The 14,038-nt window shown below is 47.6% G+C and overlaps 1 protein-coding gene and 1 non-coding gene across 4 annotated transcripts in view; one reads left to right on the top strand and one right to left on the bottom strand.

The window, feature by feature from the left end:
- The window catches only part of VPS26C (VPS26 endosomal protein sorting factor C), a 51,109-nt gene that overhangs the window by 30,020 nt on the left and 7,051 nt on the right, over positions 1–14,038 (top strand). Inside the window, exons 2-4 of one of the 3 annotated variants that reach the window (XM_077765452.1) lie at positions 2,125–2,268; positions 3,334–3,498; positions 11,334–11,414. In XM_077765452.1, coding sequence (XP_077621578.1) covers positions 2,125–2,268; positions 3,334–3,498; positions 11,334–11,414 — 390 coding nt within the window. Of the gene's footprint in view, positions 1–2,124; positions 2,269–3,333; positions 3,499–11,333; positions 11,415–14,038 lie in introns of those variants that run through there. The other 2 variants (XM_077765450.1, XM_077765451.1) reach the window with 2 other exon arrangements.
- TRNAR-UCU (transfer RNA arginine (anticodon UCU)) lies at positions 34–118 on the bottom strand. Its single transcript has one exon. It is a non-coding gene; the product is annotated as a tRNA-Arg (tRNA).

A 14,038-nucleotide genomic window follows, 5' to 3' on the forward strand; every position in this document is an offset into this window, starting at 1 on the left:
AAACAAGCTCCAGGCTCTGAGCTGTCAGCACAGAGCCCGACGTGGGGCTCGAACCCACGAACCATGAGATCATGACCTGAGCAGAAGTCGGATGCTCAACCGACTGAGCCACCCAGGCACCTCAAACACTTGGACAAATTCTATATCTTTCTTTTGTTGGCAGAGATTAAACAGACCTGTATATCATAGGAATGCGTAACTCATCTACAACTACTTGATTACTTTTGTATTCTCTCTACTGTGTTCTTTCTTAATTAAATCAAAGAATGGCAAAAGAGTCCCTTGGGTCATAAAACATTTACTCTGCTTACTTCCAAGGTATTTGGCTTCTTTTTCCTTCTTATGCCATAGGGATTAGGGAAGGAAAGGTGCTGTTGATTATAATATGCCAATCGATGGTCAGCCCCAGACTCTGCTCCTGTGAGATTAACTGAAAATGTGAATATATCAATAGGAGTAGAACTGTCCCAAGCACAACTGTGATAGAGTTCCGGGGCGCCTGGGTGGCTCATTCGGTTAAGTGTCTAACTTTGGCCCAGGTCATGATCTCATGGTTCGTGGGTTTGAGCCCCGCATCAGGCTCTGTGCTGACAGCTCAGAGCCTGGAGCTTGTTTCAGATTCTGTGTCTCCCTCTCTCTCTGTCCCTCCCCTGCTCACGCTGTCTCTCTATCTCTCTCAGAAATAAATAAAAACATTTTTAAAAATAAATAAATAAGTGATAGAGTTCATGCAATTATTTTGTCTCATTTTATTTCTTGGACACACTAATCAAGTAGATTTTTAAAAATATACTAGTGAATTTAAATTTCTAAAAATTAGATTTCTGTTTAATTGGGGTTGTACGAGAAGTGAAAGAATTAATTTTAATTAAATTTCAAAGTTAAATTATTTCAGAGGAATTTCCACTTAAATTTGCCTCCGTACTTTTTATGGGGGAGTAGGAAACAAAAACAAAATACTTAGCACATTTAAGAGACATAGAATATTCCCTGCTCCCCCAAATACCGTGAGAACTTGGTCAATGGTTTTTCACCGGATGAGTAGAGGAAATGGAAAGGTTTCAACATCAATAGGACAGATGGTTTTTAATGCTTTGATCTGCGGGCCCATTTTAATTTTACCGGTTTCCTTTTTTTGTTTTTTTGTATCCAGTTTTCTGCCATCATATTACCATTTGACAGACGCAGCCTGTTTCTGAAGGTCATTTCAGAAGTACATCATTTGAATTTATTGTGGATTCTCCTTCCGCTCGGGTGGATGCTATTTAATCTCCTCAACTTCCTTTTCCACCCAAAACCCCCATAGCAAATTGAGACCGTCAAGTTCTATGGTGACAGGAAGAAACTGCCATCCAGCCCAGAGTATAATGTCCATATTCTGTTACTCAGTAATTATCTTCAGATAAATGAATACACGATCTGTTGTGAAATCTTTCTCTAATGATTTATGATCCAGGGAAATCTGGGCTCGAATGTCTCCAGGGTGAACCTGGACTTGGAGAGCCTGGAGAAGACCTTTCGTGAAAGGCCGGATTGCCCTCATGTGTTGTGTGGACAAACTCAGGACCCCTCCTCAGCGAGGCTCCCTGGGCAGAGAGGACATGGGACCAAGGAGTTGTGTTAAATTATGCATTTGAAAATGTGTACTTGTTTTGCCATAATCAGGAAGGAACCCAAAGAAAAGGATTTTCTTTTTATTGTTTTCTTTCTGAAGAGGTCATTATCCATGCTCGTGTGTAACATGATTGTGAATCTTCCATTTGCCTCAGGCCCTTGTCTCTGCCCTTTTGAAATCAGACATTTGTTGGGATTCTCCCAGCCGGGAGTGTGGATGTGTCTGGAAGGGGGCCATGGCCTGAGATCCCTCGGCCACACCCCCCAACGGTCCCTGGCAGCGTGGGCCCAGCTAATGGTACCTGTAATTGTCCATGACCGTCCAGCCCTCCTCCCCCACTTCCCTGCCACAGCTGTGCCTTCTCCATCTCAGCATCCAGGTCTCTGGTCTGTAAGAAGTGCTCAGTGAACGTCTGCATCTTTGAACAAAATATCATTCAGGAGACCTATTTTGGCTACTAAGATGAATGCAAACGTGTGCTAATTTGGTGGCTGTCTCTGCTCTCCTAGGAAGTGCTCTCGGGTGTGGTGGTCATATCTAGCAAGGATTCAATCCAGCACCAGGGAGTGTCTCTGACAGTGGAAGGAAGTGTGAACCTCCAGCTCAGCGCCAAGAGCGTGGGTGTGTTTGAGGCTTTCTACAACTCTGTCAAGGTAAGAATGCTCACGTTGCACACTTTTTAGTTCATGATCCCCGTGCTTGCGGGGTTTTCCCCTTGCGTTCTGGCTTTTTTGTGGTCACCTGTCGTTCTTTCTCAAGGTATAGCAATCGTCCTACTTTTAATACTTACTAATCAAAGTGAAAAAATTACTCAGATATTTTGATTCCGAATATATCCTGTGACTAAAAGTCTGTTTTTAATTCCCAGAAGATAGGACGAGGAAAACTGTAAGTGGACTAAATTCAGCCTTTAAAGAGACCAGAGCCCTTCTGAGAGGCCGTCCCTGTGGCTTCTGGCCCTCCCCGTCCCAAAACAAAGCCGTGATTTGATATTCAGTTAGGGCAGTGACCATTCTTTTCTTTTGGTCATTTTGGGTAGAGATCCGTGTTCCAGAAATATAACCTCTTTGTCCGGACTTACAGTTTCCTTTCCCCGAAGGACATACTAACTCTCAGTGTTGGGAGGGAAGGAGGGGAGAGGAGGGAAGGGTTCTCGCCACCGCGTTTGGGCTCCTGCTTCCCTCGCCTTCCACGGGCTCCCCGTTTTCCTCCAGCAGCACTTATACACTCGCTTCAGAAGTCGGGGACTTCCTGAGTGACGCTAAACCGAGGTGTAGAGCACATTCATTAGTTAAGCAGTGACAGCTGCCTTTAGACAGGTCCCTAGTGTTGTGCGGGCGGCAGGCAGGCTCCCAGGAGGCTGGTGAGCAGCCCGGGTTTGGGCGGCAGCCCCCCTGGCCACACATCCTGACTGTGCCGCGCCTGCTTCTTCATCCTGAAGGTGGGAGTGCCGGCCGGGAGGGTTGTTCGGATAGTCGACTGAGCTTTTCTGGGAGAGGAGAGGCGATGCTGCTTCAGATGTGCACCAAACATTGAGGCATCCAGCGCTGCGAACGAGCCATCATCGTGCTGGAGACCTGGGCCAGCTGTGTGCTCATCTGCGGGCACAGCGCTGCGTGGCCCAGGACATCAGTGGGGGGGGGGCACCCCAGGTCCCGGGGCTCCTGGCTTTCAGGAGATCGTCAAGGGACATGGCAATGGGAAAGTGCATCTAGAAGTGCCTGTGGCTACAAGNTATCCAGATTATCAACAGTACCATAGAAATGGTGAAGCCAGGAAAATTTCCCAGCGGCAAAACAGAAATTCCTTTTGAGTTTCCCCTGCACGTGAAGGGCAACAAAGTCCTGTACGAGACGTACCACGGCGTGTTTGTCAACATTCAGGTGAGCGCTCCCTGAGGCCCTGGGGTCGCCTTCCCCGCTGTCCTTCTGCAAAGTGGCTCCGTCTCCCTTTCACTGAAAGTTGACAGACGGGCGCAAGGAGTCGATGTGGTAGTGGTTGCCGAGACCGCCTGTGTACACCCCACGTCGACTCCTCATCTCGCTTCGCAGAAGGCACCTGGTGTGCGGCCGGTGGCTTTGATGGGAACCCCGGAGGACCCACGTGACGCAGCTTCTTTGGAAAAGTCCCGTTGTTTCTTCTGGCCCCTGTTCAGGCCCCGTCGACACCGGGAGGGGTGCTTTTATTGTTTGGTGATAGATATGCCCTCACGTCTCTCTGGCACCCGCGCTAATTGTCTGTTTTCTACGTATAAATATCTCTTTGTTAGATATCCGAGGGCTGCAGCTCTAACATAGGCTTGTATTCTTTATTGAACAAACCTTGTAAATGAGGGGAAGTGAATTTATGACTTCCTGTCTACCTCCGCCAGCTCAGGATGCCTTTCACAGCCACTATTGTGTCAGGCACAGTTTGGAGTCGTGACTCCGAGCGAGCAAGCCAGCGAGAGAGCCTTTCCTTTATTCGGGAGAAAGAAAGGCACTTTTGTGATACCAGCGCTATGGGGTCCCCCTTGTTGGACGAGACAAAACCATTTTGTCTTACGTACGTGCAGGAGGGCAGAAAGTTAGGACGTTTTTTTGATTTATTACGTCTTAGCTGATAATTTGGGCTTGCTAAGTCCCCATTCCCCGGCCTCAAACGTAACACTTTAAACATGCAGATCCTCAGAACACTCTTGAGAGTTTTAACTAAAGGTCTGTCCGCGTGTGAGTTCCACGAAGTGCCTTAAAGAGCAGCGGACAAGTCCCTCGCGCGGCCTGACTGCTGTGCTGCACGAAGCATTCTTTCTGCAGAGAAAAACTGTGTCTGGTCCTTTGTTTTTGGTGCACCTATTTCAGGCAGTCTGTATACCGAAGGCTCTGGACGGCCCGTAGCAAGTACCTGTGATGGTGGGTGGGGAAGCGTCTAGATTGAAAGGAAGCTGCTGCGTAGACGAGTCCTCTGGCCGGCTTTCTGGGTGGGGAGCACCTTCCCCATGCAAGACTGTAAATGCAAAACCGTGTCTGTCTCTGACTCTCCAAAATAAATAGAAGTTAAAAAATTAAACAAAAAGCAAAACCTTAAAAAAAATCAAATGAAAATCTCATTCTTTTCCAAAGGCTGTCAAGAAGGGCGTGTGGATGTAGTTGACCCTTGAACAGCATGGGTTCGAACTGTGTGGGTCCACGTACGTGCAGATTTTATTTTCAATAAATATAGTCCAATACTGTAAATGTATTTTCTCTTCCTTATGATTTTTCTTTTTAGTTTTATTGAAAATTTTTTTAATGTTTGTTTATTGAGAGAGAGAGAGAGAGACATGGAGCATGAGCAGGGGAGGGGCAGAGAGAGAGGGAGACACAGAATCTGAAGCAGGCTCCAGGCTCCGAGCTGTCAGCACAGAGCCCAACATGGGGCTCGAACTCACGGACCGTGAGATCATGGCATGAACTGAAGCCAGACGCTTAACCGACTGAGCCATCCAGGCGCCCCCTTATGATTTTCTTCATGACATTTTCTTTTCTCCAGCTTACTTTATTGTAAGAATACAGTAGTTGATACGTATAACATAACAGAATATGTGTTAATCCACTGTTAATGTTATCACTCAGGCTTTTGGTCAGCAATAAGCTCTCAGTAGTTACGGTTTTGGGAAGTCACAAGTTACACCTGGATTTTTGGACTGGCGCCCCTAACCCCCCACTGTTCAAGAGTCAACTGTACATAAAAACTTGTGTTCTGTGTCCTGCATAGCTGTATGTAAATTGGAAATTCTTTAAAATGCAGTTGGAGGGTTACCATGTGGTGAGTTCTTTAGTGAAGTGTATAATCACCCGACCTTTATTTTGGTCCTCAGATCTTACACCTTGAGGGTTAACTTCAGAATGCTACAACCTGGAATTCTCTACTTCCCCAAATAGCTCACAGATTTCTAAAGGTGAGGAGATTTCTTCTTACCCTGACCTCGGATTTATAAGAGCTTATCACCTAGAGTCAACATTTATTAGAATTTTGCCACCTTTGTTTCATCTGTATTTATCTTTCCTCAGTTGTTTCAAAGTTACAGAATCTTGACACTTCATCTCGAGGTACCTCAGTGTCCATCTCCTGCAGAATCCATGTGACATTTTCACACCTATCAAAATTGACAGAAATTCTCAAATACCATCTCATTCCCAATTCACATTCAAATTTGTCATCGCTCCTTCTGAGAAAATACCCTTTTTAAAAAGGATTTCATTTAATTCATTAAAAAATGTTTTTAATGTTTGTTTATTTTTGAGAGAGAGGGAGAGACAGAGCACGAGTGGGGGGAGGGGCAGAGAGAGAGAGAATCGGAAGCAGGCTCCAAGGTGTCAGCGCAGAGCCCGACACCGGGCTTCATCTCTGAACAGCAAGATCATGACCCGAACCGAAGTCAGATGCTTAACTGACTGAGCCACCTAGACGCCCCAATTTAATTTATTTTTTAAAATGTTTATTTATTTTTGAGAGAGTGGGAGAACGTGAGAGAGTGCATGGAGGAGGGGCAGAGAGAATCCTGAGAAGGCTCCACACTCAGTGCAGAGCCCAAAGTGGGGCTCAAACTCACAACCCTGAGATCAGGAATCACATGCTCCACGGACTGAACCAGCCAGGCGCGCCTTGAAAATATACTTCTTGAGAGAGACTAGGATTATGGGTTTTTTAAGACCATTTTTCATTGATTGGTTGATTCATTCATTCGGTTTCTAGATGGGTCTTTCGCTGGCATTCTTGTTTTATAGCAGAGCAAGTGCCACGGAAAGTCCACAGCACCAACCCGTGGCCACAGGGCTGGCCTTCACACCACTGCTTACCATGCTTGCCCTGCAGATTCATGGGCAGTTTACTTTGGATAGAAAGTCTTGTTAAACTGGATAGAAAGTATTGTTAGGGGCGCCTGGGTGGCTCAGTCGGTTAAGCGTCCGACTTTGGCTCAGGTCATGATCTCACCATTCGTGGGTTCGAGCCCTGCGTTGGGCTCTGTGCTGACAGCTCAGAGCCTGGAGCCTGCTTCATATTCTGTGTCGCCCTCTCTCTCTGACCCTCCCCTGCTCACGCTGTCTCTTTCTCTCTCTCAAAAATAAATAAAACATTAAAAAAAAAAGTGTTGTTAAACCTAGTAACATCCTCTTTCTCAAATGATGTGGGCGCCAAGACATTTTACAGTTAGAATTTGAATTGTGTTGTAGGAACATACTGTAAAAATAGTAAAAGCCATAAGACGGAATGAATAAAGGGTTTAAGATGGAGCCAGTGTGAAGTGCGCAGCCTGCAGGGTCTGGGTTTCCTTGTTCCTCCTTAGCTGGAGGCTCAGTGCTATTTGGCCTCATTCTTCTTAGGCCTGTTCTCACCTCTGTGAGTAGATCGTGCCTCCAGCAATCTGCCCGCTCTCCCTAGCTGTCCCTTGTGCAGCTGCCTTTTCTTTTAAAAGTTGTGTAAATCGTAGGCAAGTTTTGTTATGTTGGTTCCCCTCACGTGGCCATCGTAGCGGGGTTTTGTGCTATAACAACACAACATACAGCAGCACCTCCATGTCTGCGAAGTCGTAATTCACAATTAGCTTGTCCAGATGCTAGTCATTCTTTCTCAGGGTTCAGCATATCCTTTCCGGAGTCTGCTTCAAATCTGTTGACAGGCGTCTTCTTTCTTCTTCCTGTTGGATCCATGTTTACGGACGGTCATAAAAGATCCAGTCTTGCACCTCCTTCTGGAGCCCTGTGCGGTCCAGCCGTCCTGACCCGCTCTGACCCGCGGAAGCTCCTACCTCCTGGACCACCTCGTCACAGTCGGGCAAGAGCGCGAGCCAGGGCTCTGCAGCAGACAGATCTGGGCTTGAGTTAGGTGTTGCGTAGACATGCAGAGCACGGGTTTTGGCAGCCAGCAGGTGTAAATTCATATCCTACCTCTGTGACCCCCAGCAGCCTCCATGACCCCCTCCAAGGGGATCAGTGAGGCCTTGGCATGAAGTGCTTAGTTAGCTCAGTGCCTGGCATGTGGAATGTTCCGAGTCCATATGTGTTGAGTGACTGAATATAAATGAGGGACTGGTAGCTCTCCTTACGTTATCCTAACAGTCGTATTGGAATTGATGAAGATGGTGCATGTAAGAGAATTAACATAATTCCTGGAACAAATATCAGCGAGTTCCTCTTCTCCACCGTCCTCCCCACCCTTGCTGGTTAGCAGCTGCCCCATGGTAGGAATTATTGCCTTCACACTTAAAAACGTTCCGTGGCCAGAAGTGGATGCCTGTTGTTCTCACTCCTCTGCAAGTTGTCGGAATCCAGCTCACACTGACTTCGCCTACAGAAGGCTGTCAGATCACAGAACTGGCAGTTCCAGGGGCCACTTGTGTGTCCAGCTCGGTCGCCTTCCATGCGGACCTTGTGCTCAGGAGGGCTCTTCCCTGGCTGTGGCAAAGCTGGCTGCCAGTGTATGGCTGGTGTGGCCCCTGGCAGGAAGAGTTCTTTCTGATAGTCCCGGTAGCAGGCCTGGCTTCCTGGTCACTTCTGGGGGGCAGGGCGGAGGAGGTCAGCACTGCCAAAGGCCTGAGAATAAAAATCAGGAAGGGGAAGTTGCCGTTGGGAAAAGAATACAAGGGACCAGGCGGGGCCGAACAGAATGTCGCCTGTGCTAGACAAGCGTGTGGGCTGTACCGGAGAGAGAGGAAACGCATGCATACACACACACATACTCACACTGTACATATACACACACATGTGTGCACACACATGTACACAGATCTTACAGTACCAGTCCTCACTGAGTTGTCTGGCTGGGGAGACCAGATTGAAATCTCAAAAGAGAATATATGTATGTGTGTATGTGTATATGCGTGTGTGTGTATGTATATATATGTATGTATATATATATATACATACACACACACGCATATACATCCCTTGTCTGCAGAGATTTATATATTTATATGCATAAGTTTATATTTATAAATATATAAGTATATGCATATTTTACATATTTTATATATTTATAAATATNCTGGCAGGAAGAGTTCTTTCTGATAGTCCCGGTAGCAGGCCTGGCTTCCTGGTCACTTCTGGGGGGCAGGGCGGAGGAGGTCAGCACTGCCAAAGGCCTGAGAATAAAAATCAGGAAGGGGAAGTTGCCGTTGGGAAAAGAATACAAGGGACCAGGCGGGGCCGAACAGAATGTCGCCTGTGCTAGACAAGCGTGTGGGCTGTACCGGAGAGAGAGGAAACGCATGCATACACACACACATACTCACACTGTACATATACACACACATGTGTGCACACACATGTACACAGATCTTACAGTACCAGTCCTCACTGAGTTGTCTGGCTGGGGAGACCAGATTGAAATCTCAAAAGAGAATATATGTATGTGTGTATGTGTATATACGTGTGTGTGTATATATATATATATACATACACACACACGCATATACATCCCTTGTCTGCAGAGATTTATATATTTATATGCATAAGTTTATATTTATAAATATATAAGTATATGCATATTTTATATATTTTTTATACTTATAAATATATAAAATATATTTATATATATANNNNTGCAGACAAGGGATGTTTCTTTAGAAAGATGTTTTAGGGGCGTCTGGGTGGCTCAGTTGGTTAGGCGTCCCCTGGCTTCAGCTCAGGTCATGAACTCACAGTTCATGAGTTTGAGCCCTGCATCAGGCTCTGTGCTGAGAGTACAGAGCCTGCTTGGGATTCTCTTTCTCTCTCTCCCCTGCTCATGTTCCCGCTCTTCCAAAATAAACAAACAAATTAGAAAAAGTGTTTTAATCTCCCAGTAGCACCTTAAACATATACTAGCTTCTTATCTAACGTGCACAGGTTGTTCATAGTAACATAGCTTCTTGATTCAACCATGCACGTAGCCCTAGTTATACAAAATATTTTTTAACAGAATTCTAAAGTTTTCCCGGATGATGAAAACAGTAGCTAACTTGCTTCAATGTGGGTTATGTGATTTTTTTTTTTTAAGATTAACATTAAGACTGTGATCATGCTGTAGAGTTTTGTGACCAGTCAGCGTGTCAACTGACGGACCAGAACCATGTGAAGAAACAGTCCCAGGTCAGAGGTGTTAGCTCGGGGACCAGCCCCGCGGAGGGGCCCGTTCTTCCTTGGGTGGAACAGGGCCTGTGTCGCAGGAGGTCACACCAGCAGGGGCCAGTTCAGAAAAATAGCACAGGCACAGCAGAGAAATTGAACACAGGTTAACAGAGTGATGCTGCCTGCCTTACCTGTCCACATCCTCTCGTACCGAGAGTACGTCTGTGTAAGACGGGGAAGGGCCGAGAGGGAGAATGGTTAAGATCGGCTGTGTATCGACCGCTTATGGAAGCTGGCTCCTGGATATGTGGGGCGTCTTCATTCTCTTCTCTTTACTTCTGCATATGTTTGAATTTTCCAAAATAAACATTTTAAAAGATGTCCCCTTCTTTATTACTCCTTAAGGTTATAATATGGAGAGCTAGGGGCACCTGGGTGGCTCAGTCAGTGAGCGTCCAACATCGGCTCGGGTTATGATCTCATGGTTCTTGGGCTCGAGCCCCGCGTTGGGCTCTGTGCTGACAGCTCAGAGCCTGGAGCCTGCTTCGGATTCTGTGTCTCCCTCTCTCTCTGCCCCTTCCCCGCTCATGCTCTGTCTGTCTCTTTCTTTCTCAAAAATAAACAAACATTTAAAAACCAATTAAAATATGGAGACCTAGTTTTAAGGTGCCCTGGAGTCCTGCATATCAAGTACTATGACTGCATATTCGTCTCTTCGGTAAACTGAGGACTCCTCAGTGCAGGGTCTGACTCCGATCTTGCTCTGGCCCCTGGTGCCAAGCTGTGCACATGGTGCTGTAGGCAACTCGGTTCTTAAGGGGGTCTGTGATGTGCTGGGTGCTGTCCTGGGGCTCCTCGTCCTTCCTGTGTGTTTTCATTTTTTTCTTTTAAAAAAACAATTTTTTTTAACGTTTTATCTATTTTTGAGGGAGCATGAGCAGCATGAGCAGGGGAGGATCAGAGAGAGAAGGAGACACAGAATCTGAAGACAGTCTCCAGGCTCTGAGCTAGCTGTCAGCACAGAGCCTGATGCAGGGCTCGAACCCACGAACTGTGAGATCATGACCTGAGCTGAAGACGGATGCTTAACCAACTGAGACACCCAGGCACTCCCTTCCTGTGTGTTTTCTAATCCTCAGCACAAAATAGCTACCATTTTACTGAGAGCTGCTGTGTGCCAGGCCGTGAACCAAGTGTACGTCACACATTGTCTCATCCGGCCCTTGCTGCAGGCAGGAACTAATGTCCCCACTTTAAAGCGCAGGAGCCCAGCGCTTAGATAGGTTGTCTTATTTGTCAGGGTTCATACACTAAGACAGATAACTGGCTTTGAACCAGCTTTGGCTTCTCGGTGCACATCCTTTCTGCTCGATCACGCTGCTCTCACATGGGACTCTGTGCCTTTGCGTGGCGGGTCAACCACGGGATGCTGCGGAATCACCCTGAAGTGTGGTTTTGGTTTCGGTCTTTTTACGGAAATATCTTTCTTTCGAGCACTGGCTCCCCCTCGTATGTATATTAGTTTCATGTAACAGAGTAATTGGACCAAGTCCTGAAATATGTTGACTTACTTGTGTCTCTGGATACAGGTCCCAGGTGAATGCACATCCCACTAAAATGACATTTTCCTGTCCGATCTCTCCCTCCAGTATACCCTGCGCTGTGACATGAGGCGGTCTCTGTTGGCCAAGGACTTGACAAAGACCTGCGAGTTCATCGTTCACTCTGCCGTAAGCCGCGTCTGGGGCTCTGTGCTGAAGGATAGGACTCTTCCGTAGGGTCTGGTATTTCCTTCATTTATGAGCTGAGAAGTTCGCCAGATGCTGGGTCACGGCTGCTGGGGAAGAGACCCCAGGGTCCCCGAGACAGGGACGTCATGTCTTTTGGCAGGACCAGAGCCCCACGGTGGCTGTGACTCAGCTAAGGAGCAGTGTGTGGGGGCCACCTCTGTAGTAGCAAGCAGCAGGCCTGTTTCCGAGGGAAGGCACACAGCTCCTCCTTTCTCAAGGTCACGACGGCCACACAGAACCCAGAGCAGTGGCCCGGCCCAGATAAAGGACGGCCAGGGCCTTATCTTGTCGGCACACTCAGCGAGAACACACAGGGACCCTTGGGGTCAGGGTGGGTCGCTTCTTCCCACACCTTTTTTTTTTTTTAATAATTTTTTTTAACATTTTATTCATTTTTGAGAGACATAGACAGAGTGTGAGCAGGGGAGGGGCAGAGAGAGAGGGAGACACAGAATCCGAAGCAGGCTCCAGGCTCCGAGCTGTCAATACAAAGCCCGACGCGGGGCTTGAATTCATGAACCATGAGATCATGACCTGAGCTGAAGTCGGACGTTTAGCTGACTGAGACCCCCAGGCGCCCCGTCTGCCAACACCTTCTGCTAATACTTTGCAGTGACAACACGTTCTTTAAAATTCCCTTTCACGTGCCGACTGCACGATCTGGATCCCCCTCCCCCACGGCTGTCAGCCATTCTGGGTGAATTCAAGGTAGAGTCCGCAGCTCATCTGTGCTGTTCCTTGGTCACCATGCAGAGCCTAGCAGTGACAGGCCGTGCCCACCGTAGGTGTGACACGCGGTGACGGATGTCCTCAGCAATGGATTCCCTGTTCCCCTGGGCCTCTCTGCAGGCCCTGTGTCGTCCTTCCCTTCCCTGGGCTCACACCTCTAAGTCAGGGCCGGCTCCTGCCTTCTTGGGGCCAGCGCCCGCCTCGTTCCCCCCTTGAGTAGCTGCCTAGACTCAGAATGCAGTGCTTCTGCCTTTGATTTGATTCTGAGCAGTTTGGGAGATGGAAGGTAGCCAAACTGGGGTTCCTGGAGGCACGCGAGTGAACAGAACCTGGACCTGGACGTGTCAGAGCACATAGGCCTGGGCACTCCCTGGGCTGACTCCAGAACACTCCTTATGAGGGCCTCCCCAAGCTGGGTGAGACCCATGCATGCTCCGTGAGCGTGTGGTTCTGTGGGGCCGCCGGCCATGTCAAGATGCCACCAAACTGGACAGACAGGAGCCACTAGCTTTCCCTGGCTCACTTACCTTTGTAGGATTTGTGCAGGGCTCTGCCTCCTGGGGACCCACATGTACCCCACGGTCCTTGCCATGCGCCTTAGGAAATGGCTTCTACAGAGCTCCGTGGGGAGGCGTGTTGGCTTTGTGGAAAATTTGCGGTTGCATTTCTTTTGTACTGTTATGAAATGTCCATGGATGTCTTTTTTTTAAATTTTTAAAAAAAAATTGTTTTTGCTTTTAATTTTTTTTTTGAGACAGAGACAGAGCATGGGCAGGGAAGGGGCTGAGAGAGAGGGAGACACAGGATCTGAAGCAGGCTCCAGGCTCTGAGCTGTCAGCACAGAGCCCGATGTGGGGCTCGAACCCACGAACTGTGAGATCATGACCTGAGCCAAAGTCGGACGCTTAACTTACTGATCCCCTCTGGCGCCCCCCATGGATGTCTTGTAGTAATGGTTCTGTAAAAACTATAAAACTTAAATCTTTTGTGTAGAAGATTTGCATCGTTTTTGTGATTTTTTAGGACTTCCAACATTTCTCATTAACCCCTTATTAAATTTTTAATAATCACCGTTTAAGTGTCTCTTTTAGGGACAATGTATTATATAAAATGTTAAAAACATTTATCTTTTTTGGAAGTCATGTGATTTAGGTATTTTCCTTTTTTCTATCAAAGGTCTTCACGTGGAAGCAAAACATATTTTTTTTTCTTTAATGTGGATTATTCTGTAAAAGAGACATACACCCTTTTATGTCTTTAACAAAAAGAACCTCCAGCTCTGTGAAGGAGAATAAACCAAATTCGGCTCCCTGCCCAGAGCTGGACTCTGGGCCAGGTCTCCCCCAACCCCTGACCCCCGGCCCGCTCGTGACCACAGGGCCCTATCAGAGGTCAGCTCAAGGTGGGCATCAATGGCTGGGCCACCTGCGGCTTCCTCCCTGCCCCCGGCATCTCACCAACACCCAGGCTTCAAGAACCCTGTTCTTGGGAGGCGCTTGGGGGGCTCAGATGGCTAAGCATCTGACTTCGGCTCAGGTCGTGATCTCACAGTTTGTGAGTTCAAGCCCCGCGTTGGACTCTGCTGACAGCTCAGTGCCTGGAGCCTGCTTCGGATTCTGTCTCCCTGTCTCTCCACCCCTCCCCCACTCACGTTCTGTCTCTCTGTCTCTCTCAAAAGTAAACAAACAAACATTTTTTAAAAAATATTTTTATTTATTTCTAGGAGAGAGAGAGACAGCGTGAGCAGGGGAGGGTCAGAGAGAGAGGGAGACACAGACTCTGAAAAAGGCTCCAGGCTCTGAGCTGGCAGTCAGCACAGAGCCCGACGCGGGCGC

This window comes from Crocuta crocuta, unplaced genomic scaffold, assembly GCF_008692635.1.
Source record: "Crocuta crocuta isolate KB4526 unplaced genomic scaffold, BGI_CrCroc_1.0 scaffold84, whole genome shotgun sequence".
NCBI lineage: Eukaryota > Metazoa > Chordata > Mammalia > Carnivora > Hyaenidae > Crocuta > Crocuta crocuta.